This window comes from Mustela lutreola, chromosome 9 (genome assembly GCF_030435805.1).
Source record: "Mustela lutreola isolate mMusLut2 chromosome 9, mMusLut2.pri, whole genome shotgun sequence".
NCBI lineage: Eukaryota > Metazoa > Chordata > Mammalia > Carnivora > Mustelidae > Mustela > Mustela lutreola.
In genome coordinates this window covers 5,269,144-5,290,835 of record NC_081298.1, presented here as the reverse complement: position 1 = coordinate 5,290,835, position 21,692 = coordinate 5,269,144, and the positions used below count along the sequence as shown (strand labels likewise).

Here is a 21,692-nt window from a genome sequence, read left to right as displayed (position 1 = left end):
ATAGGGCTGCCCTGGCTATGACAGGAGGTGGAACATCTAGTGCTCAAGAGAGCTAATATGGGGGGCCTGGGTGGCTCAGTGGGTTAAAGCCTCTGCCTTCAGCTCAGGTCATGATCCTGGCGTCCTGGGATCGAGCCCCCCCAGTGGAGCTCTCTGCTCAGCGCCCTCTCTGCCTGCCTCTCTGCCTACTTGTGATCTCTGTCAAATAAATAAATAAAATCTTAAAAAAAAAAAAAAGGAGAGAGAGCCATTATTACTATCACAACCTGGACTAGAGGTTCTCAGTCTCGTCTACATCTTAGGAGCACTTGGGGGAGCTTATCAAAAACGACTCATTCCCTCTGTTCCTCCGCAACATCGACCAGATCAGAAACCTCCCTGATCCCAGGCAACAGGGCTTTAAGGAAGTCCCCCCAAATGGTTCCAAATACCTCTAGATTCTTGGGTGGTCTGCTGCCCCGCATGGCGAAGCAAGCTCAGTTGGGAATCTGCTAGAAATGTGGATTCTCGGCCCCTCCCCCGACCTTCTGAATCTGCTTTTTTTTTTTTTTTAAATTTTTAAATTTTATTTATTTGACAGAGACCGCAAGTAGGCAGAGAGGGACGCGGTGGGGTGGGGATGGGGGAGCAGGATCTCAATCTGAGGACCTTGGGATCATGACCTGAGCCACACACGTGCCCCTGAATCTGCATTTTATACCAAGGTCCTGCGGGTCTGAAAGCTCCCTGCGGATGCCAAGACTCCCGGTTCGCAGACCACACCGACTAGCCAAGAAGATTCAGCGGACCCCTGCCTCTTTTTTTCCTTCAGAAATCCAGCCACCAGCTGAAATATTTGGAGCGGGCACGTGTGTCTGTGTCTGAACAGCCCCTCCCCAGTCCTACGGACTTGGACTTCGCGAAGTCTTTCGCGTATGTGGCTTCACTTGAACCTAACTAAGAAGTCCCCTCGAAGTCAGGCACCATGATGCCAATTTCACGAGGGAAACCGGGGCCCAGGGAGCCCCGGATGGCTTAGGACGCCTCAATCTGCAAACACGAGGTCGGGGTGGGGGCCGGGACCCAGGCTGGCCGACTTCTCCGCCGACCGAGCCAGCGTTCGGTCGGCTTCTCCGAGGATGGCTTCGGACTTAGGTTGGCGGGAATCAGAAATACGCTAGACTTTTCATTCTCAAGAGAAAATACTAACGACCCTCCCTCAGCTGGCTGCGAATGTATCAAAACGGTTGCTTGGCAACAAGGAGGCGGCCCCACCAACTTTTGACCAATCGGCAAATTGCTGGCTCGGGGACTCCTCGGCGTCACTGGCGCTTCTGCGCATGTGCTGTCGCCTCGTGGGCGGGGGAAGCAGCGTTCTTACCTGCCTTCCGGGCGACACAGGAAGTGGCTCCTCGGCGCCTGCGCGGTGCTTCCGCGGTAATTGGGGGAGTTTCCTCCACCGGCGTGAGGGTATTTCGGCCCTTCGGGTTTCTGTGCCCAGCACCTCGCCTTCTCCTCCTCGGTTCTCCAGCGGTTTCGCCGGCTCCCGAGTCCTCCCCGCTGCCCGTCACCGGCTCTCCGCCGCGGCGTGACTCCCAGGTAGGCCCCGCGCCGCCTTCCTCGCTCCCCGCAGCCATGGCGCTTCCGACGCCGCCCGCCCCCCCTCGGGGGAGTGGGCCGCGCGGCGAGGCACCTGGGCGCGAGCCGGCCGGTTAGCGAGCTTCCTTACTGGCCCCTGGGAGGGGCTCCGGGGTCACCCCGGGTCTCACCCCCTCGTCCTTCTCTTGGGGAAACTGAGGCACCGGGAGGGTCACAGTTGATGGCAGCGTCTGTCGTCTGCGCTCTTCCCGTTGACACGTCTGTCTCATCGGACGCAAGCTCCCACCTCCTCGGAGAAGCCTCCCTTGACCGGTCTTGCAGAAAAGCGTCCGTCCCCTTCGGTCTCCCGCGCTAATCTTCGTTGCACTTTCCTCTGAAACCGTTCTGTTGCTTTGTTTCTGCCCTCCTCCGCCAAGTGCTGCCCCCCGCCGCCCCCGTCCGGGGTCTGTTAAATACCAGCCGCCTTGGCCCAGGCGCCTGCCGAGGGCCGGGCGTATCTTAGGAGTCCAGACCGCCCTCTGTTCCTGGAGCTGACGTTTTCCCGGGGAAGAGGTTGATGGCACACAATTCCAGGTCGTGACCGGCGCTACGAAGAAAACAGGGTGGTGGTATGGCAGGGTGGGTATGTTAAATCAGGAAGGCAGGGGAGCCTCTGAGCAGGTGACCTTTTGGAAAAGGTAGGTCTAACAGCTTTATTCACGTACAGCTTACCTGCTGTCACCCACTTAAAACTGGGCCTTTTGATGTGTTTGGGAAGTTGAATACAGTTACCTGAACATCACCCCCAGAGATTGAGAACATCTCCATCCCCGCCCGCATCCCCCCAGCGTTCTCAGGAGACAACTTTTTGTTGTTGTTGTTGTTGTTAAAGATTTTACTCATTTGACAGACAGAGACCACAAGTAGGCAGAGAGGCAGGCAGAGAGAGGGGGAAGCAGGCTCCCCGCTGATCAGAGAGCCCGATGCGGGGCTCGATCCCAGGACTCTGGGACCATGACCTGAGCTGAAGGCAGAGGCTTAACCACTGAGCCACCCAGGCGCCCCAGGAGACAACTTCTGAATTGGGATCTGAAGATTCCAACTGAGGCAGCTGGAGGTTTGGGGTAGGGCAGATCATCCAAAGTCATAGGAACAGATAGTAGGAATCCTGCAGGGCAGGGCTGAGTTTGCTGTGGTCACAGGCGGAAAGGGTGCCCCCAGAGCAGTAGGGCTGGAATGCAGCAAGCGGGGCAGGCGAGGAGATTGCTTGGAGATGTCCTCTGAACTTCTTGAGGGTTCCCCATGCCCTGCATAGTGTGTGGTCCACATATGCTGACTAACACTTGAATGACCCTTGCTCTTTCCCTAAATTCATCCCCAAAAGGGACAGAAGAAAGAATTTTCGGGCACCGGGTGTGCGACTGATCTCACTTGGTTTTCATGATTCCTTGAACCAGATGTCAGAGACTCTTTTTGTGGATGAGAAAATCAAGGCTAAATAACCTTCCCAAAGCCACATAGCTAGTTCCTAGACTCTGACTGTCCAAGCCCAGTTATTCCTCTGTTCACTCATGCAGTTAACCAGTGCTTCAAGTGCAAGTTCACATTTGAGACACAAGTAGCTGGCACATACCACTTCCTCTCACAGAGTTGCTTTCCAAGATACTAACATGCTCAGAGCTGTTGCTTTGGCCAGGATATCAGCACTCATTTTGTTCCTGAAGTTGGGAATCCCAAGTGCATTTCCAAAATCCCTAGCAATTTCCCCATTCTGTGTTGCCCAGAATGTAATACCAGACCTTTTGGTACCCAGTCACACCAGAGTGGATTACTTCTTAAAACTCCTCCTACAGAGAAATCGCTGAATCTTTGCCAGGACCGTTTGCTTTTCTTAGTAACATCATGCAGAAATATTGGCCTAAGCCAGAGTATAGAAATTATTAAGAAGAACGTGAACTCTCACTGAGCGGAGACCTGGAAGAGTGGGGCCTTCTGTGGTTTATTGTTACATTCCTGGTGCAAAGCTCAGTGTCTCAAATTATGTAAGAAAGGGGTGAATTTATCTTCTAGCTGGTGATTGAAAAGTACTTTGCTGTAATGTATTGGTTTACTAATGGTGACAAATGTAAAAAGAAAATAAGGAAACGGTATGGGGGTGTATGGGAACTCTATCTGTACAATTTTCTATATGTCAAAAACTCTTCTAAAAGTACATATTTAAAAAGCACTTTCTGCATTTCTTTTAATGATTTTATTAATTATTCGACATAGAGAGAGATGGCGTAAGTACGCAGCTGCAGGGAGAGGGAGAAGCAAGCTCCCCGCTGAGCAGAGAGCCTCATGTGGGATTCGCTCCCAGGGTCCTGACCTGAGCTGAAGGCAGATGTTTAACCGACTGAGCCACCCAGGTGCTCTGGTGATCATTATTTAGATCACTTTGGAAGAGAAAAACCTGACATCAAGTCATTTAGAGTCTTTTTTTCCCTTCTGTGACCTAATTGGCTTTATATTAGCTCTCAGTGATATTGATTATGGAAGAAAAGACCTATCCTTAACATTTTCTATTATTTTTTAGGGCCAAAATGAGTCTGTTTGGGACAACCTCGGGTTTTGGAACTAGTGGGACCAGCATGTTTGGCAGCACAAGCACAGATAACCACAACCCTATGAAGGTACCTCATGAAGCTTCATGGGACTTGTATGAAATTACAGGCCAGGGTTTCCCACAATGAGAGAGATCCAGATAGCTTGGGAGCCTTCTTTGGGGCAAAAGCTCTGAATCTTTGTCTAGCCCACTTTCTCAAACTTGGAGCACAGAAACAGTGTCTCTTGTGGTAGTGTCCTGTCCCCCCGACTTTCTTCACCGCTTAAATTAGCAGGGTGCTTATTAAAATTGTGGATTCCCAGGGCCCGGCCCACAACTGTTGAATGAGAATTTCCTCTGGGGTGGGGTCAGGCCATGACTCTGATTGAACACTTTAGGGCCAGAGTGAACCAGTGGGCCAGCACGTGGAAATCATCCTGGCCATTCATTGAGAGTGCGGCTTCCGGTCCCAGCAGTGCTAGCCCTTCCACTAGCTTCTTTATTACTCCTATTTTGGATCAAAGCAAGAGAGGTCTAACTCACTGAGTTCTTAGCACAAGGAAAATCCGCCATGAGTGTTCAGTGAGAAGGAAAACAATTTTGAATGAAATCGATGATGCATACATTGTAACGTTGACTTTTCCCCCCCAGGATATTGAAGTAACATCCTCTCCTGATGACAGCATTGGTTGTCTGTCCTTTAGCCCACCAACCTTGCCTGGGAACTTCCTTATCGCAGGATCATGGGCTAACGATGTAAGTCTTCCTTACACGCATGTTCTAGAAGACTTATTTCTTTGTATGGGTGAGGTTAGCTTTCCATTTGGCTCCATTCTTTCCCAAGTGAATGAAGCAAAGGTAAAGCTTATTCACGGCCATTCTAAAGAAATCAGTTAGAGGGAGTGGCCCTTCTGAGCAGGCGATGTTGCCTGTCACACTGACGTCTGTTATGAAAGCGTGGTCATATGGTCATAGGCCTCACTCAGAACTCCTGCCCTAGTTCAGTGACTTGGCATGGATTTCCAAGTCACATGTAGTGGCATTGAGAATGACTGTTCTCCATGGTGCTATACATAAACTTCCAGGTATCCTGCAAATGTTCTTAAGGTAGATATTAAAGTTTTGCAACTTTGGATATGGCACAAATCCTGCAAAGACGTTACACTTAACCTACTGTGTACAAAAAAGGACAAGAAATCACAGTGCACAGAAGGAAAGATAAAAACTCTGGTAGGGGAAGAAAAAAAAAACCCTGGTGGGAAAGTCAGCAGACATGAAGAGGCACTTCGCAGGAGTGCAGGTGGCCTGTTAGCGTGAACTTGAACCATTCAGCCACACTCATAAGCAGGTAAACTCAGACTTCTGTGATGGACTCTACCAAGTTAACAAAATGAAAAGTTAAAAAAATAACACTTGGTCCCAGCAAAGAAAAGCTGAGACCTTCCATGTACCGCTGGTAGGTGTGGAAGCACAGCTCTTCTGAAGGTCAGTTGGCAGTATCGATCAGAAATCCTTAAGTTTATACCCTGCCTCTGGGTGCTTCTCCTCTGAGGCAGTATTGTACCGCTCTGGGGTGAAGTATTGTACTTCACGTGCATAACTGAATTAATCTCTTGACAGCGAAAGCACTGTGATCCTGTTGTCCTCTCTTCTGATGCGGAATGTGGAGCTTAGGGTTGTAGAGTAGAGTAGCTGGCCCAGCTCCTGCATCTGAGGGACTGGCCGTCAGGCTGCAGACCTGGCAATGTGGGCCCGGATCTGTATTCCTAGCCACTGTCTGCTACTACTTCATTGTATTGCATTGTCTTCCTATTTTATTTAAAAGATTTTATTTATTTGTCAGCGCACACAAGCAAGGGCAGCGACAGGCAGAGGGAGAAGCAGGCTTCCTGCCCCCACTGAGCAAGAGCCCAATGTGGGACTTGATTCCAAGACTCTGGGGTCATGACCCGAGCTGAAGGCTGATGCTTTACTGACTGAGCCACCTGGGTGTCCCAACCTCATTTTAAAAAGTCTTCATGCTAGTGGAAGTTTTGAAAGTTATAATATCAAATAATGTATTTTATGGTATGTTTGTGTGCTGGACTAGCATTTTTAAAATTTTGGGAGATTTTTTTTGCAACAGAGGGGCAGTGAGGGGATTGAGGAAAGAACAGCAGGAGAGGAAGGTAGTCATGGTTGAGCAGGTTTGGCTTCTACATGTAGTTCTGGAAAGACTCCACGTGATTTATTGCTGAAAAACATGAATTGTTTATTGGCAATTCATAATGCAAGGGAGGAAAGTTTCAGTTAAAAGAGTGAAGGTACTCTATAATCTAGGTTTTTGATGAAAATATGTGTGCATAGAAACATTGAAAGCGCAACAAACTATTAACTATAGTCTGGTGGGATTAAGGTGATTTTTAAATTTTCTTGTCATATTTACAAAATCTCTTAAGTAAAATGCGTTATGTTTATAATCAGGAAAAACTGTAAAAAACCAGTGTATTCAGAGAAGAAAGGTAAGTTTCCCCTTTGGTCTTGATTCTCTGAATGGTAATGGATGACATTCTCCTTTAGAAGACAAATACATCTCATAAATGTGATAAATTTATCTGCAGTTTTAGGTGTAAGCAAAAGAATTTATATATTTTGATGGCTTGGAAATACAGGAAAATAGCGACTGGAGTAGACTGTTCAGTTGCTTCATTATTATTATTTTTTTTAAGTTTATTTACTTTAGAGAGGGAGCATGAGCAGGAGGGGCAGAGGGAGGGAGTCTCAAGCAGACTCTGAGATGACCGCGGAGCCCAGCACAGGGCTGGGTCCCACGATCCTGAGATCGTGACCTGAGCCGAAACCATGAGGCGGACGCTTGATTGACTGTGCCACCCAGGCGGCCCTCAGTAGCTTTATTCTTCAAGTTAGATAATTAGGTTGATACGAGAAGTTTGTGTATATTTAAATCGCACCCATTAATTATTAGGTGTTCTGTGCATGTAAGAGGTCACGAGGTGCTGTGTTTGCATTAATTTTTCATGTCACTCTAGGTTCGCTGCTGGGAAGTTCAAGATAGTGGACAGACTATTCCAAAAGCCCAGCAGATGCACACAGGGCCTGTCTTAGATGTCTGCTGGAGCGATGTAAGTGTCATCCCATTTTTCATATTTTCTACAATATAAAATCCCATGTTATCTGGGAGTATGTATATATTTCTACATTAATATAACCTGAACCACGAATTTTGTGTATTTATACACATTGTTGGAATTCTAAGTTTCTGATTTTCAGTATAATAATGTATTGATATTCGTGATACAGTCAGTTAATGTTAGCATTGGTTTTTTTGAAAGTTCTTCTTGCATAAAAAGTTCATTGTTTTATTGACACATTATCTTAAGCGAATAATTGAATAATTTCTGGAAGCCATTCCTACCTTTCTGCCGTGAATTTATGTCATTTTAAAATGAAAAGTTTAGTATCCCCAAAAATAAATCCCAGAGGAAAAAAGAATCATTTTCTGTTAATAGGCATTTGAAGTCTTTTGGGTTTTGGGGATTCTCTTTTTCCTCCCAAATCCTGAGCATCAGTAATGTAAACAAATATGTTCAAGTTTATCTGGCTCTGAGCTTTTGTCGTTGATTGGGGAGACTGTAATGAAGGGACCGTTCACAAGGGGGCAGCAGCAGGGAAGGTAAGTGGGGAGCCACAGCAGGAGGCTGTAAAGGGGCCCATCGCCTTCCTAAAGGAGGAGGCAACATGGTGACAGCCCAGCCTTCCTCCTGCCACCGCGGCCCAGCGGCTGAACCCAGCAGAGGCAAGAAAACGGGCAGACAGATGTACGTTCGTGCTGAGGAAGCTAAGCCTCCAGGCCCCTGTCAGGCCTTCTGTGTAATTTTAGTCAGGTTCATTAGATAAGAATTGCAGACAATAAAATTGAACCTTTTTAGTGCATAATTCTGTCATTTTGAAGAAACGCAGAGAGTTGTCACAATACAGAACACCAGCCGCGGATTCCTTCCTGCCCTTCTGTCACATGCTCCTCAGTTCTAGCCGCTGGAAACCACCGATGTGTTTTCTGTCCCTGTGGTTCTGCCTGTCCCAGAGTGTCACGTGAACAGTCCTCTACTGCGTCCCCTTGGCGTCTGGCTTCTTGCGCTCTGCACAGCACGTATGGGACCCACGCAGGTCGTTCTGTCAGTCAGTAGTTTGTCCTTCATGCTGAGCGGTGGCCCGTTGTGTGGCTTTGTCACCGTTTGTTCGCCCAGCCACCAGGAGAAGGACATTTGGACTGATTCCCATTTTGGTCATTACGAATAACACCGTTATAAACCGTTGTGTGCTGGGTTTTCTGTGAACAAAAGTTTTCATTTCTCTTGGGTGAATATCTCCTAGAGGGATTGCTGTGTCCTATGTCGATTTTATGTATAACTTTGTGAGAAATTGCCAGACTCCTCTTAGTTTATGTTGTCATTTTCAAATGACACCATTCATTTATGTGATCTTATTTAATTTATAATTAAGAAATTATTTTCCTGTTAATGTTTTGAGGTGGTTTAGGAGCCAGAATTGGTTCCTGTTTTTTTGTTTTGTTTTGTTTAGAATTTATTTGACAGACAGAGCTCACAAGTTGATAGAGAGGCAGACAGAGGGGGGAAGCAGGCTCCCTTCCGAGCAGAGAGCCCGAAGGGGGGCTTGATCCCAGGACCCTGAGATCACAACCTGAGCTGAAGGCAGACACTTAACCCACTGAGCCACCCAGGCGCCCCTAGAATTGGCTCCTGTTTTCATCATGAGCTGTGATAGGCTTCTCCGAGCATTTTTGTCATCTGCAAAATGTTTGCTTGACCTATCGGATTGGGTTATTATGAGACTAATAATAGATCTGTGAAAACAGTTTGAAAAGTGATGCATTTATTGCAGATACAACTTGAGCTCCTGGGTGGCTCAGTGGGTTAAAGCCTCTGCCTTTGGCTCAGGTCATGATCCCAGGGTCCTGGGATCAAGCCCACATCGGGCTCTCTGCTCAGTGGGGAGCCTGCTTCCTCCTCTCTCTGCCTGCCTCTCTGCCTACTTGGGATCTCTGTCTGTCAAATAAATAAATAAAAATCTTAAAAAAAGAAGAAGAAGGCCGTGTGCCTGTAACTCTTCGGGCTTTGTGTCATCCAGCCCAGGCCCACGTTCAGATTGGGGCTCCAGCTTCCTGGCATTTTGACTTTGTCAGGTTACTTAATCTCCCTGTATTTGTCTCCTCCTTTGTAAATGAAGGTAATAATAATTACGGCAGATGGTATTTAATTACGGAGGTAATTATCAGGCTCTTCTAGGGCGCTAAAGCCCTGGGGATATAGTGAAAAGGGAAGTTGGCAAGGTGGGCGTATACCACATTCATGGAACTCCTGGTCTGTCAGGACAGACAGAACCGCAGATGGTAGAACTCTGTGGCAGCGAGACTGCATCTACATAAAGTGACTGGCACAGGCTTAGTTGACAGACTTGTCGGAGGGAGCGTGGTGAATGGCTGAGTCTAGGCCCAGACCCAGACCTTCCTGGCTCCAGAGCCCAGGTGCTGGACCGCCTCCCTCAGAGGCTTCCAGGAAAGGGAGTGGGCTGGCGTGGGAGGTGGGAAGAGCGGTCGGGAGAGGAAGCTACACCTGTGACAACAGCACAGAAGCACAGAAGAGCCAGATATCTTTGAGGCATAAAACCCAAACTTAGTGGAGATGATTTCTTGGGCGCTGTAGGAACATGGCTTGCTGTGTAGCCATAGCAAAGGGGCGGGGAGCAGCTGGCTGGAGGGCGCTTGCAAGTACCGTTTCTCTGCCCTGGCCCTTTGACAGATGAGCCTCGGTGTCTGCACCGCCGCGGATCAGGCACGCTGCTGCTCCGTAGTGCCCACTGCGGCTGGTAGGATGGGCATTTTATAATGACATCAAGAGCCAGTGTGTCGCTCAGTCTCAGGGTAGCCCACGACGTACATGGGTATCCTAAGCATTTATGGAGTCAATCCTTACAACTCCCCTGGTCAAAAAGCAGATTTTGGGCGCCTGGATGGCTCAGTGGGTTAAGCCGCTGCCTTCGGCTCAGGTCATGATCTCAGGGTCTTGGGATCGAGTCCCACATCGGGCTCTCTGCTCAGCGGGGAGCCTGCTTCCCTCTCTCTCTCTCTGCCTGCCTCTCTGTCTACTTGTGATCTCTATCTGTCAAATAAACAAATCTTAAAAAAAAAAAAAAAAAACAGATTTTAGCTTTTCTTTTAGTTGGAGAACTGGTGAGTTTTATGGGAAGACATTTTTGCTAAGGAAGGATGGCAGTAAATCTTTAAACTTTGAAACCAGAGATGAGATAATTTAGGTCACTGGTCAGCAGACTATGGCCTATGGGCCAGATATGGCCAGATATGGCCATTGTGTATTTTTGTAAATCAAATTTTATTGGCACACAGCCATGCTCCTTCATGTAAGTAACGTGTGTGGCTGCTTTCAAGCTATTATGATAGTTATGGAGTTGCAGCAGAGACCTGTAAAGACTAAATACTCAATAGATGTGCCCTTTCCGAAGAAATTTGCTAACCACTGCCCTAGACTTCCATTTAGTTTTTTCTCTTTCTAAAAATGTATGACCGGGGTGCCTGGGTGGCTCAGTTGGTTAAGCAGCTGCCTTCGGCTCAAGTCATGATGCGTCCTGGGATCGAGTCCCACATCGGGCTCCTTGCTCAGCAGGGAGCCTGCTTCTCCCTCTGCCTCTGCCTGCCACTGTCTGCCTGTGCTCGCTCTCTCTCTCTCTCTCTCTGACAAATAAATAAAATCTTAAAAAAAAAAATGTATGACCAGTTTATGAGTTTTATATTTAAATATTTTTAAGACCACTACACAATGATTGCTAATTTGTTAAGCTGTTCTATAGTTTCCGTAGGACCAGTGACTATTGAAAATTAGTGTAGTTTTATGGTGTGCACTTCAGAAAGCTATTAGAGACCTAGCCAGACAAGCGCATGCTGATAGCAGATGCACGTGCGTGTGCAGAGAGCGCAACACACTAACTGTGGCAGAGTGTTCGCCACCGATGATTCTGGGTGCAAGGTTTATAGCTGGTCGTTGTTTCATTCTTGCAACTTATGGTCAAACAGAGGCTTGAAATTGGGGTGCCTGGGTGACTCGGTTAAGCTTCTGCCTTTGGCTTGGGTCATGGTCCAGGGTCCTGGCATCAAGCATCAGGTTGGGCTTTATTCTCGGCGGAGGCCCGGCCTCTCCCTTTTCCTCTGCCTGCTGCTTTGCCTGCTGGTGTGCTTGTTCCTCCTCTGTTGAGTAAGGAAAAATCTTAAAAAAAAAAAAAAAAAAAAAAAAGGCTTGGGACGCCTGGGTGGCTCAGTTGGTTGGGCAGCTGCCTTCAGCTTGGGTCGTGATCCCGGCATCCTGGGATCGAGTCCCATATTGGACTCCTTGCTCATCAGGGAGCCTGCTTCTCCCTCTGCCTCTGCCTGCCACTCTGTCTGCCTGTCTCTCTCTGACAAATAAGTAAATAAAATCTTTAAAAAAGGGGGGGGGCTTGGAATTAACCAGAACAAGAAAAAATTTGTGTAGGTGGCCCCCGGTACTATATGGGATGCAGGATTTGCAAAAACTACTCTTGGAAGGAAGTCAGTGGCCCTTGAGAACGGAGTGGGTCAGGGACAGGAGTCTTCATTTTCCCTCTGTAACTTCCCATGCTGTTTGATTTTTTTCTTTATCCTGTTAATTTGGTATCTCTTAGAAAAATTAATCAGTAATAAAGAAATAGGGCAAAAAATGTGTTTGTATATGACAGTGGAGTTTATAATACACCGGCCCCCAAATAACTAGAAAAATAAAAATTGCAAAACAAAGCCTGCCTCAAGATGATCAACCTAACAGACAAATAGAAATTGTATATATTTTTTTTTCTTGAATGACAGATTTTCTTGATTTTTCTTTCAGGATGGGAGCAAAGTATTTACAGCATCATGTGATAAAACTGCCAAAATGTGGGACCTCAACAGTAATCAGGCAATACAGATTGCACAGGTAATAAACACTGAGTCCAGAAAGGCTGGTGCCTGGGGTGGTGATGAATTTTAAATTCTAATTCTCTAGTATAGAAAACTGCAGTTGACTCTACCAAATCAGTTAGACTTAAGCTTTCCAGAAACCTCTTTAGCATCAGAGTAACACGAAGGTGATAACCATTCTTACTCCTGCTGGCATTTCACAGGCGGTCTGTCGTGGATCTTCCGTATGTGTATAGGTGAGGGGGGCGTCCTAAGGAGTTAGTGCCGTCAACGCCTGTAAAAGACAGATGTTCCAGATGGGCCTCAACATTCCTGTGTTTGACGTTCTGACAGCCATGTGTGGCTGGCCTTTTACCAGCTGCATTTGGACACTGGTCCACTGGACGAGTATTGAACGCCTGCTCCGTGCCAGGCACTGCCAGTAGGGGTGCACGCCCCCGGAGCTCTTAGTCTACCAGGAGCAGCGGGCACGAAGGGCAGAAGTAATGAAGCTCAGAGAAGCAGGACCCAGAGGGTCCGACCTGGTTGGGAAGGGCCTCTTGACCCAAAACCATTTTCAGAAAGACCTTGCTTACTCTGGGCTCCCAGTAAGTGTGACTGGCTGCCAGAAGCTCCTCTTTGATCTCTTCATTCGCGCCGCCTGAGTCAATAGATAAAACTGTACTAGTTATTTCTGAGTATTTCCCTGGGGAGGGACTTACTTTGACTCTCATTATAGGTAAAATGAACGTTTGTCAGGATGGAACGTAGCTATAGGTTCTCAGGTGAAATTGAGTGTCAGCGGTCTTTAGGAAGGGCTTGGATGTCCTTTGGTGTTTGGTAGGACCTCAGTATTTCAGTGTGTGCTTTCTCTTTGAGTTTCTAGAACTGAAGGTGCTTAGCACGTAGGTACATTTATCTTGACCTGTTTTGATTTTGTCTTGCAAGCACGATGCCCCCGTGAAGACCGTACACTGGATCAAAGCGCCTAACTACAGCTGCGTGATGACCGGGAGTTGGGATAAGACTCTGAAGGTTTGATACACCAGTGAGGGGGGCTGCATGGCCTGGCCGGGAGCGACGTGAATTCTTCCACTGTTGGGATGATAGCTCTGAAATGGTCACTTACGGGGTGTTTTTTTTATTTCCTAAATTTTAGTTTTGGGATACACGATCATCAAATCCTATGATGGTTCTGCAGCTCCCTGAAAGATGTTACTGTGCCGATGTGGTAAGGAATTTCTAACTTCATATCTGTCCTCTTAAGAGAAATACAGATTTCTTACCTTGTGACATCTTGCAGTTAGCGGGTGATCTAAAAATCCCTCTAACTTGAATAATGAACACACAGAGGATGTAGTTCCAATTTCCTCAGTTACCTTAAATTGGGAGATTTTTGTGCTGCATTTGTCCCCAAATACCAAATACTGATTGTCAAGTTTTTTTTTTCATTTGTTATTTGAAGATGTTTGGGAGCCACGTACCATACGTATATATATATAACAGTTACTTTACGTAGGAAAGTGGGTACCGACTGTGTGGTGTGGTGTTGGATCTTTGGGGACTGAGTGGAAGAGAAACAGAAGAACTTTTTCTCTCCATTTGATTATAAGTCTTTTTTTTTTTTTTTAAGATTTTATTTATTTATTTAAGAGTCAGAGATCACAAGTAGGCAGAGAGGCAGGCAGAAAGAGAGGAGGAAGCAGGCTCCCTGCTGAACGGAGAGCCCGATGTGGGGCTCAATCCCAGGACCCTAGAATCATGACCTGAGCTGAAGGCAGAGGTTTAACCCACTGAGCCACCCAGGCACCCCATATTCCTCCATGTTTTTTAAAAATAATCCTGTGTTTTATAGTTTTAAAAAATTGTGCTTTTAAAAATGCATGTTCTACTTTGAAATAATTATTGCCCTGGGTTTTCATGAAGAGTATTGTGGTATCATTGGATTTTTAAACTTAAGAAAATTCAGACTTATTTTTCTGAGTCTAAAAACAAGGATCTGATATTTTGGTATTAAAAGAAAATAACACTTTCCTTCATTTTAAGCATGTCTTTGCTTTCCTCTGTTCCCTAGATCTACCCTATGGCTGTGGTGGCCACTGCAGAGAGAGGACTGATTGTCTACCAGTTAGAGAACCAACCATCCGAGTTCAGGAGGATAGAGTCTCCACTGAAGCATCAGGCGAGTCACCTGTCCGGTTAGGAAGCACGTGCTTACTGGGTGTCGTACGCAGTTCAGGGCCCGTGTGGGCAGTACTGATGTGCTTTCAGACACCAAGAAGTGTTTTCGAAGGGGTCAGTGTAAGGATACAAGTGCACGTATTTTGTGAGCGGATACTGGCCAGCCTTGGAGGAGCCTGACTTCTCTGTCATCTTGCTGCTGTATACAGCGGTGGCCTCCACGACGGGCTCTGTCGGATCCTAGCGTCCAGCCTCAGCTCTGCCTCTGCGGGGCCCACACGCCACCAGGCTTCTCCCGGCAGTCTCCTGGCTGCCACAGACTCTTAGATTTTCTTCACTCTCTTCTCACTCCTGGGCTCTCCCTCCTCTGGCCTTTGTCTCAGCAGATCAGCTCAGCTCCTACTCAGAGAACATCATGGTGGGGAACTGCTTATCTTCTTCCTGGGGAATCTAGGAGTCTGCCTGCACCTGTGTCTTTCCCTGCCTTACTCCTGCCAGTTAGGTGAGGTCTGTGCTCTGTGAAGGCCCGTGTTGTGCTGGGGCTCTGTGGTTGACCCCCCCACCCCCACCCCCCGGTGTCTGCACACTTGCCGCACCCCCCAGCCCTACTAGCACGGACTCGTGCTCCTGTCTCATTCTCGAAAACAAACTCTTGTCCTACACCCTCCGATGCCACCTGGACCCTTTTCCTTTGCAGTGAAGCCTCTCACGTGAGCTTTCTTGGTTTCCTTACCTCCCACTCATTTCTCACCCGAATCCGTTGAGGCTTCTGCCCCATGACTCCACTGACATTGTTTTTGCCTTGGCCACCGATGTCTTCCTCATCCATAATTCCAGTGGACGCTGAGCAGCCCTCATCGTAGCTTAGCAGAGCAGCTTTCATGACTGTTCTTATCTCTTCTTAAACACCCTGTTCCTGGCCTCTGTACTGCCCACCTCTTACCCCCTGCCTCTCCGGTGGCTGCTTTGTCTTCCTTGCCCGTTCTCGCTGCACGTTGGGGTTCCCCAGGCCTCTGCCCTCGCCTGCCGCCTTCTCTATTGAAGCAGAATCTCATCCCTGTCCTCGCCGTCATGTGGGCCTACCTTGTGGGCAGGGGGACCCAGATCCCCAAAAGACCTCGCCTCTGGGATCCCTAGAGGGACACCCACGGTCTGACAGCTCCTTTGCATGTCTCCCAGCATCTCAGCCCAGCAGTATCTCACACCAAACCTGGGACCACTTCCTGCAGGTCTTGAGATGTTACCTCTCGTCAGACTTCTCCCTGGTTGCTTTCCCTGAGACTCTGTGTGTGTGTGTATGTCTTAACAGAGCTGCGCATACATGTTTCATATATCCTGTCTCGTGTCGCCCGCTACAATGTCAATCCAGGGGAGGCGGGGATTTCTGTTTGTTTCCTCCTCATCCCCAGCACCTGGGACCAGATCTGATGCATGGAAGTTTTCTGCAAATGTTTGCTGAGTGAACAAACAGCCTTAACCTGCTCCTGCCTGCCGCCCTCAGCAGCCTCTCCTCCATGTGCTCCGCATCTCAGGAGACAGGACCCCCGGCTCTGGTCTGAGCCGGAAATCTGGGCGGCGTCCTTGATCTGCCTCCTCCTTTTCTCCCGTCTCACTGGTCTCCAGGTTCCCTTCTGCTCTGCGGGCGTTCTGGAATCTGTTCATTTCCCTCCTTCCCTCCTGCTCATCTAATCCGAGTCCCTGGTGTGACTAAGAGCTTAGATCTTGGCCCTCCTTTGGTCCGCTCCTCATGCGTGGGTCCGGGAGCTCTTACAATGGCAAATCTGACCTTCCCACAGCTGTGCTTAAAAACCCGGCACGGGCTCCTCATTTCCCTTTGGGTAAATCCCAGATTCCTTGACAAAACCTAGTGACTGCCTTCACTTCCTACTGTCTGCGCCAGGCATCCTGGCCTTTCATTTGCCGAGGCAGGGCCTCAGCATTTGCATAGGGCCACTGTGGGACTGTGTTCTTGGAAACCGTGAGGGCAGTGCAGTTCCCTGGTCTCTGTGCTGAGCATGGGAGGCACAGTCATGGTTCCTGGTGACTTACAGGCTTTTGCCTCTTTTTATTAATGTTTTTTCCACTCACAAAAGTAACGGGCTTGTTGTTCATAAAAAGGCAAATGGTATAGAAACAGAGCTAGCATGTATTTTTCCATTTCCTTAGGAAATTTGTGAGCTTTAGCAAGCGTCGCAATAACAGAAACTGCTCTCTATCTCCATCTTCTGTGGCTTTGTCCCCCGGCTCTGACCTTGCCCCCATGCTTCCTGAACTCCTCACGGAAGATAAGACCTCAGTTTGGGTAGGGTGGGTGGTCCTCTGGAGGAGGCCAGGTCATCACACTGGAAGGTAGGAGTGAGCACCCAGGCCCTGTCCTCTGCCCCAGCAGCTGGGTCACGGGCTCTTTTATGGGACCCTCTGTAGAGTTCAGTAGAATCCTCGTTTGGGTCCCGAAGCAGCGTGTTGCTTCTGCATAGTGTGGTCCCAGTTTAGAAGGTCCTGGCCATGTCCACTGTCCCATGTGACCTTTGTTTCCCTGTGATCACCAGGCAGATGCTGTTTCCTTTTGAGGGGAAACAGAGGCCCAGAAACATCGGGCGAGTTGCTGCAGGGTGTCCATCTGGTTAGTGGTGGGCTGTGAATTGGGCCAGCGCCGGAATAGGACCTGGCGGGGTTCCGGGGGGCATGTGCACTGCTGGGGGGACAGCAGGGCCCTTGCGGGACAAAGGCCAAGCAGGGGCAGACACAGCGCGTGCTCTGGATTTTGTTCATAAAGTCTCGGGGCTGAGTACAGGTAGTTTCTCAAAAGGTAGAAAATATTGCTTGGTAGGGAACTAGAAATAACATGTCGCATTTGTATGTGTTTCTGGTTCTTCTGAAACCCAAAAATGAGGTGGTTATGTACCTTCACTTGGTTATGAAGTCTTGTATCTTTGTGATAACATACTGTGTTGGTTTTTTTCTTTTAAATCATAGCATCGATGTGTGGCTATTTTTAAAGACAAACAGAACAAGCCGACTGGTTTCGCCCTGGGAAGCATCGAGGGGAGGGTTGCTATTCACTACATCAACCCCCCAAATCCGTAAGTGGGCTCGGTTCACTTGGCGAATTTCCACTTGAGACTTTTTCAGAATGGAAAACTCATTTGAGCCTTTGCTTTTCAGCGCCAAAGATAACTTTACCTTCAAATGTCACCGCTCGAACGGAACCAATACCTCAGCTCCTCAGGACATCTATGCGGTATGTTTTTAGAAACTTCAGCTTTGAGATTTAGAAAGTAGACTTGGAGGTGGGTGGCTGAGTCATTACGGGCCAGGAAAGCTCCCTCTGTCATCGTGCATGTTCACGGGCAGAGACCGGTGGCTTATACTGTAGATGCTGGTTTTCTGTTTTTGTGACACATTGGCCGTCTTTGCTGTCTGTGTGCTGCTGCTGAGTGCAAGCGGACGGCTCCCTCAGGAGGGCCTTCCCTCTCCTCCTGAGCGCTGCCCGGCCGCTCAGACGCTCAGCCGAAACTGAGAAAGAGACGGCGCTTTCCTGAGGTCCACTGCTTGGCGTCCTGGCTGGCTGCGTACTTGTTAACTTCTGCTGCCTTGTGTTCGTAACAAGGGACGCGATTCGGTTCTGGGCTGCCAGGGCATTCCGGGAGCACGGCTGGTTCCTCCGCGCTCCGCGGGCAGTCGGCCCGTTCTGTTTCGGAGCGGAGCAGGAGGCGCGTCGGTGCAAACCTGGTTTCTCCTCCCTCCTCCACCACTCATCGTGCGCGTGTGAATCCTTGCAGGTAAATGGGATCGCGTTCCATCCTGTCCACGGCACGCTTGCCACGGTGGGGTCCGATGGCAGATTCAGCTTTTGGGACAAAGATGCCAGGACGAAACTAAAAACTTCCGAACAGCTGGACCAGCCGATAGCGGCTTGCTGCTTCAATCACAACGGAAACATATTCGCCTACGCCTCCAGCTACGACTGGTCAAAGGTGAGCGTCCGCGGGCCTGCCGGGCGCACTGAGGCAGCGGCGCCGGCTGTGCAGTCGGAAGGCCTGGGCTTGAATTGTGACTCTTCTCTGGACCTGCCAAGGTCTCCGTCCCATCCCTGCAAAGGGACATAGCCAGCCTTCCTCACAAGGTGTGGGGACTGGGTCATACCTGTGGAGCCTTTTCCCTGGGAACTGCCCCTGGGAAGGGTCTGGTCATTGCGAGACGAGAAGCAGAGAGACTCCAGGGAGGCCCAGGGCAGTGGTAAGAGAGTGAGGGGGCGCGGTGGGGCCAGGTGTTGAGGCTTTCGCTGGAGAAATTGCTTCTTTTTTTATTATCTGGGAGAGGGGGTTAGGGGCCGACAGGGTCGTGGCTGCATTTTGGGGGCCTCCCGGCGTGGTGGTAAGGGGAGCAGACTCGGGACTGGGGCTCCAGGCCGCTGGCCGACAGCCCCCGTGTTAGCTTCTCAGCAGCTGCGTCTCCTGGATCGTTTGTTCATTTTTCTCGGGCTACCACCAGCCCCCTCTCTGCAGCAGCCTTCCAGACTTTTCCCTGCTCTGCCCTTGCTGCCCAGGTTCCTGACTGGTGAGGTCGCCGGCCTCACCCAGAAAGGCTTTGCCCTCCTCGGTGTCTCCCTTCCATCCGCACACGAGCCCCTCTGCCCTGCCATCTCCTTCCGCCCGCCCCAGACTCCCCGGCACCCCTCCCTTCTCTCCTCCTGCGAGCACCTTCTCTGCCTGCCCACCAGCTCCTCGTCCGCCTGTAAGACACACCGATGCCCGCAGCCATGCCAGGGCTGTAGCTGAGAACCCTTGTTGTCCCCGACTGACAACCACGGCAGCGGGCTTGGCACCTGCCAGCTTCCGTTCCTTTGGCTGCCTCCTGGGGGACGCCCTTCCCCGTCAGCTCTGAGCTGACTGGTTCGTCTTGGGGTTCTCCCAATGCAAACCAGTGACCCTTCATTATCTGACATGGTTTCTGAGCTCGTCCTCCACTTCCCTCCCAGCATCCCGCCTCGGCTGTGTGAACGCGCGGCCTGCCCGGAGCGCCTTCCCTTAGGAGCTGGAAGGCCGGTGACTCGGCCCGCGCGTGCTCTGGCCTCTGGGCTTGCTGCCTCTCCTGGGTCCGCCTTTGAGTCCGTCACTGACCGCTCGATGGGGGTCTCGGCGTCACCTTTGGTTCTTTCTCAGAAGCACAGGGCAGCTGGCCCTGTCTGGTGGCTTTAGCGGCAGTACCCCGGCCTGCCCGGCCTCCCCACCTGAGCCCCCTCCCGCCGGGGCCGAGCGGATGCGGGCCGGGCAGCGGAGCGGTGTCTCTGGAAGCCGCTTTGCCGAGGTGCCCCGGAGGAGCAGTGCTCGTGCCTGGTGGGTGCGTTCGGTGTCTGTCTGTACCCAGCAGACCATCGCCACAGCCCAGATAACCTCCTTGTTTAAGATCACAGTTTTAGCTCCCCCAGAAGTTTCCATGCGTGTTGCCGCCATCCTGCCCCCGACACACACACGACCCTCAACCTGCTTCCTGTCATTGTAGACAAGCTTGCGTCTTCCAGAACTCTATGTCAGAGGAGTCCTGCACACGTGCTCTCTGTAGCGTGGCTGCTTTCACCCTAAGGATTGTAGCGTCCACCCCGGCGTTGAGTGGCCCCGCTGCCGGGCGGTCCGTGGGGCCAGTGCGCCACGTGTGTGTCCGCCCGCCTGTGGACATGTGTAGTTTTTGCAAAAGACGCCTGGTCCGGTCCTGCCGAGCTGGGGCTGGAGCAGGCTGTGGCCGGGACCTTGGCTCTCCACACGGGGCCTGCCCTAGTCCACGTGCCCAGGCCTCGGCTGCCTGGGGCTGCGCCGCCCACCCCCTTCCCTGCCTCCCGTGCGGTGCCGCTCCGGGCGCTGTGTGGTGTGGGCGCTGGCGAACTGGAGTGGGCTGGGAGAGGGGAGAAGGCGCGTTGCTGTGCGCGCCGCTCAGGACGAAGCTGTCCGACCGGTTCATGTCCGCTTACACTGGAGTTACTCGGAGTTACTTACATCGTGATGTTTTTCACTTAAAAAGAGTTGCTTTGTGAATTTCACACTGTTCCTGGTTTAAGGACAGTTCTCTTGGGCATAAAATCGCAGTCATAGGGGATGAAAGGTCTGAGGTTGCTGCGACGGTCCACCGACACCTGAGGTGCCCGCTGCTCTGCCGTGCCAACCGCCCCCTCTGCTGTCCTATCCCTGTGGATGCCCCTTAGAGCTGCTGAGGCCGCTGGTGCTCTTCCCTGGGGGATGATGTTTGAAGGCCTCAGTCTGCCCTTCATGGAACTTCTTAGTCCATCCTGGTCCCGATTTCCAGGCTCCCCAAGACTCGCATGGCTCCCCTCCCGCCTCCCCTGGAGTGCAGACCCACTGACCCCCCACTGTCCCACTGCACTTCTCTCTGGGTCCGTGTGGGCCGGCTTGCTCCTGCAGCGGTCATGTCGGCATCGAAGTGAGGGGTTAACGAGGCCTTAGCTCTGAAAAAAATGTAAAAGATCATGCCTCTGTGTGGGTCACCGAAGACAGATTGCCACCAAGTCCTTAACCTTTCCTCTGAAACCAAAGTTTAAATTTGTTTAATGTTTTGGCTTTTCTGTCCCTCCATAAACCTGTTTTGTTCTCCCAGATACATTATATGTACATAGCACAGGACTTGGCATATACAAAGTGCCATAAAATGCTGATTTTTACACTTTAACGATAAGATTGTTGTGTGTGTTTTTCTCGCCCCTTAGGGACACGAATTTTATAATCCCCAAAAGAAAAATTACATTTTCCTGCGTAATGCAGCCGAAGAGCTAAAACCCAGGAATAAGAAATAGTGGCCAGAGACTTCTGGGTTGTCCAGAGTTGTTTCCTCTCCACTCTGCCTCGTCTTTGTACGGATTCGGGTCCCAGTGTTTGGTAGGTTGTCAGCCCTGGATGTGGACTCAAGCCCTGAAGAAAATGTCCTCGATCAGCAGTCAGGAGCCCCGCCGGCCACGATGACTGTCTGTCCATTCCACTGCCTGTTACAGATTTCTTCTGTAACTCCACGGGGACTGAAATGATTCTAGAAGTTAGATTCCTGTGGGCGACTGCCACGTATTTTGCCGTGCTTCATTCAGCCGTGTATGTGTTCGAGAACATTGGGAAACATCCTATGAGCGCTGTACTGTATTTTGTAATAAAATATTTTGAAGATTCCCTGCTAAGCTCCCTTTGTGTGTCTCTCCCCCTGCCTGCCCCCTAAGCTCTGAAGTGGTCATCCTGTCCCACAGCGTCCTGGGTTTTGATTTGTGATTGGAGCCGCCCTTGGGGACATGCAGTAGCCGTGCCCCTTTGAGAGGGCATCCTGAGCTGTGCCTGCCGCATGGAGCACCTAGTGGTGGCGGCAAGCATAGGCCGGCAGAGGCTGGATGTG

General features: G+C 50.1%; 1 protein-coding gene across 4 annotated transcripts; it reads left to right on the top strand.

Moving 5' to 3' along the window:
- Positions 1-1,378: 1,378 nt before the first annotated feature.
- On the top strand, positions 1,379-21,475 carry RAE1 (ribonucleic acid export 1). 4 transcript variants are annotated; one of them, XM_059133073.1, is made up of 12 exons: positions 1,379-1,578; positions 4,133-4,229; positions 4,793-4,897; positions 7,171-7,263; positions 12,076-12,162; positions 13,074-13,160; positions 13,285-13,356; positions 14,200-14,307; positions 17,283-17,389; positions 17,472-17,547; positions 18,089-18,283; positions 21,025-21,475. In XM_059133073.1, the coding sequence occupies exons 2-12, from the start codon at positions 4,140-4,142 to the stop codon at positions 21,109-21,111; spliced, it is 1,107 nt and encodes a 368-aa protein (XP_058989056.1). In that variant the 5' UTR covers positions 1,379-1,578; positions 4,133-4,139; the 3' UTR covers positions 21,112-21,475. The 4 variants fall into 4 exon arrangements, with proteins under 4 accessions (XP_058989056.1, XP_058989053.1, XP_058989055.1 ...); XM_059133070.1 differs by lacking the exon at positions 1,379-1,578 and adding an exon at positions 1,673-2,151; XM_059133072.1 differs by lacking the exon at positions 1,379-1,578 and adding an exon at positions 2,114-2,196.
- Positions 21,476-21,692: the final 217 nt, after the last annotated feature.

Excerpts from the sequence above, each read along its gene's own strand:
- RAE1 (XM_059133069.1), top strand. The coding sequence starts at position 2,203 with ATGTTAAATCAGGAAGGCAGGGGAGCCTCTGAGCAGGTGACCTTTTGG. Across the intron at positions 4,898-7,170 it reads CAGGATCATGGGCTAACGAT|GTTCGCTGCTGGGAAGTTCA; the intron begins GTAAGTCTTCCT and ends ATGTCACTCTAG. Across the intron at positions 12,163-13,073 it reads AGGCAATACAGATTGCACAG|CACGATGCCCCCGTGAAGAC; the intron begins GTAATAAACACT and ends TTGTCTTGCAAG.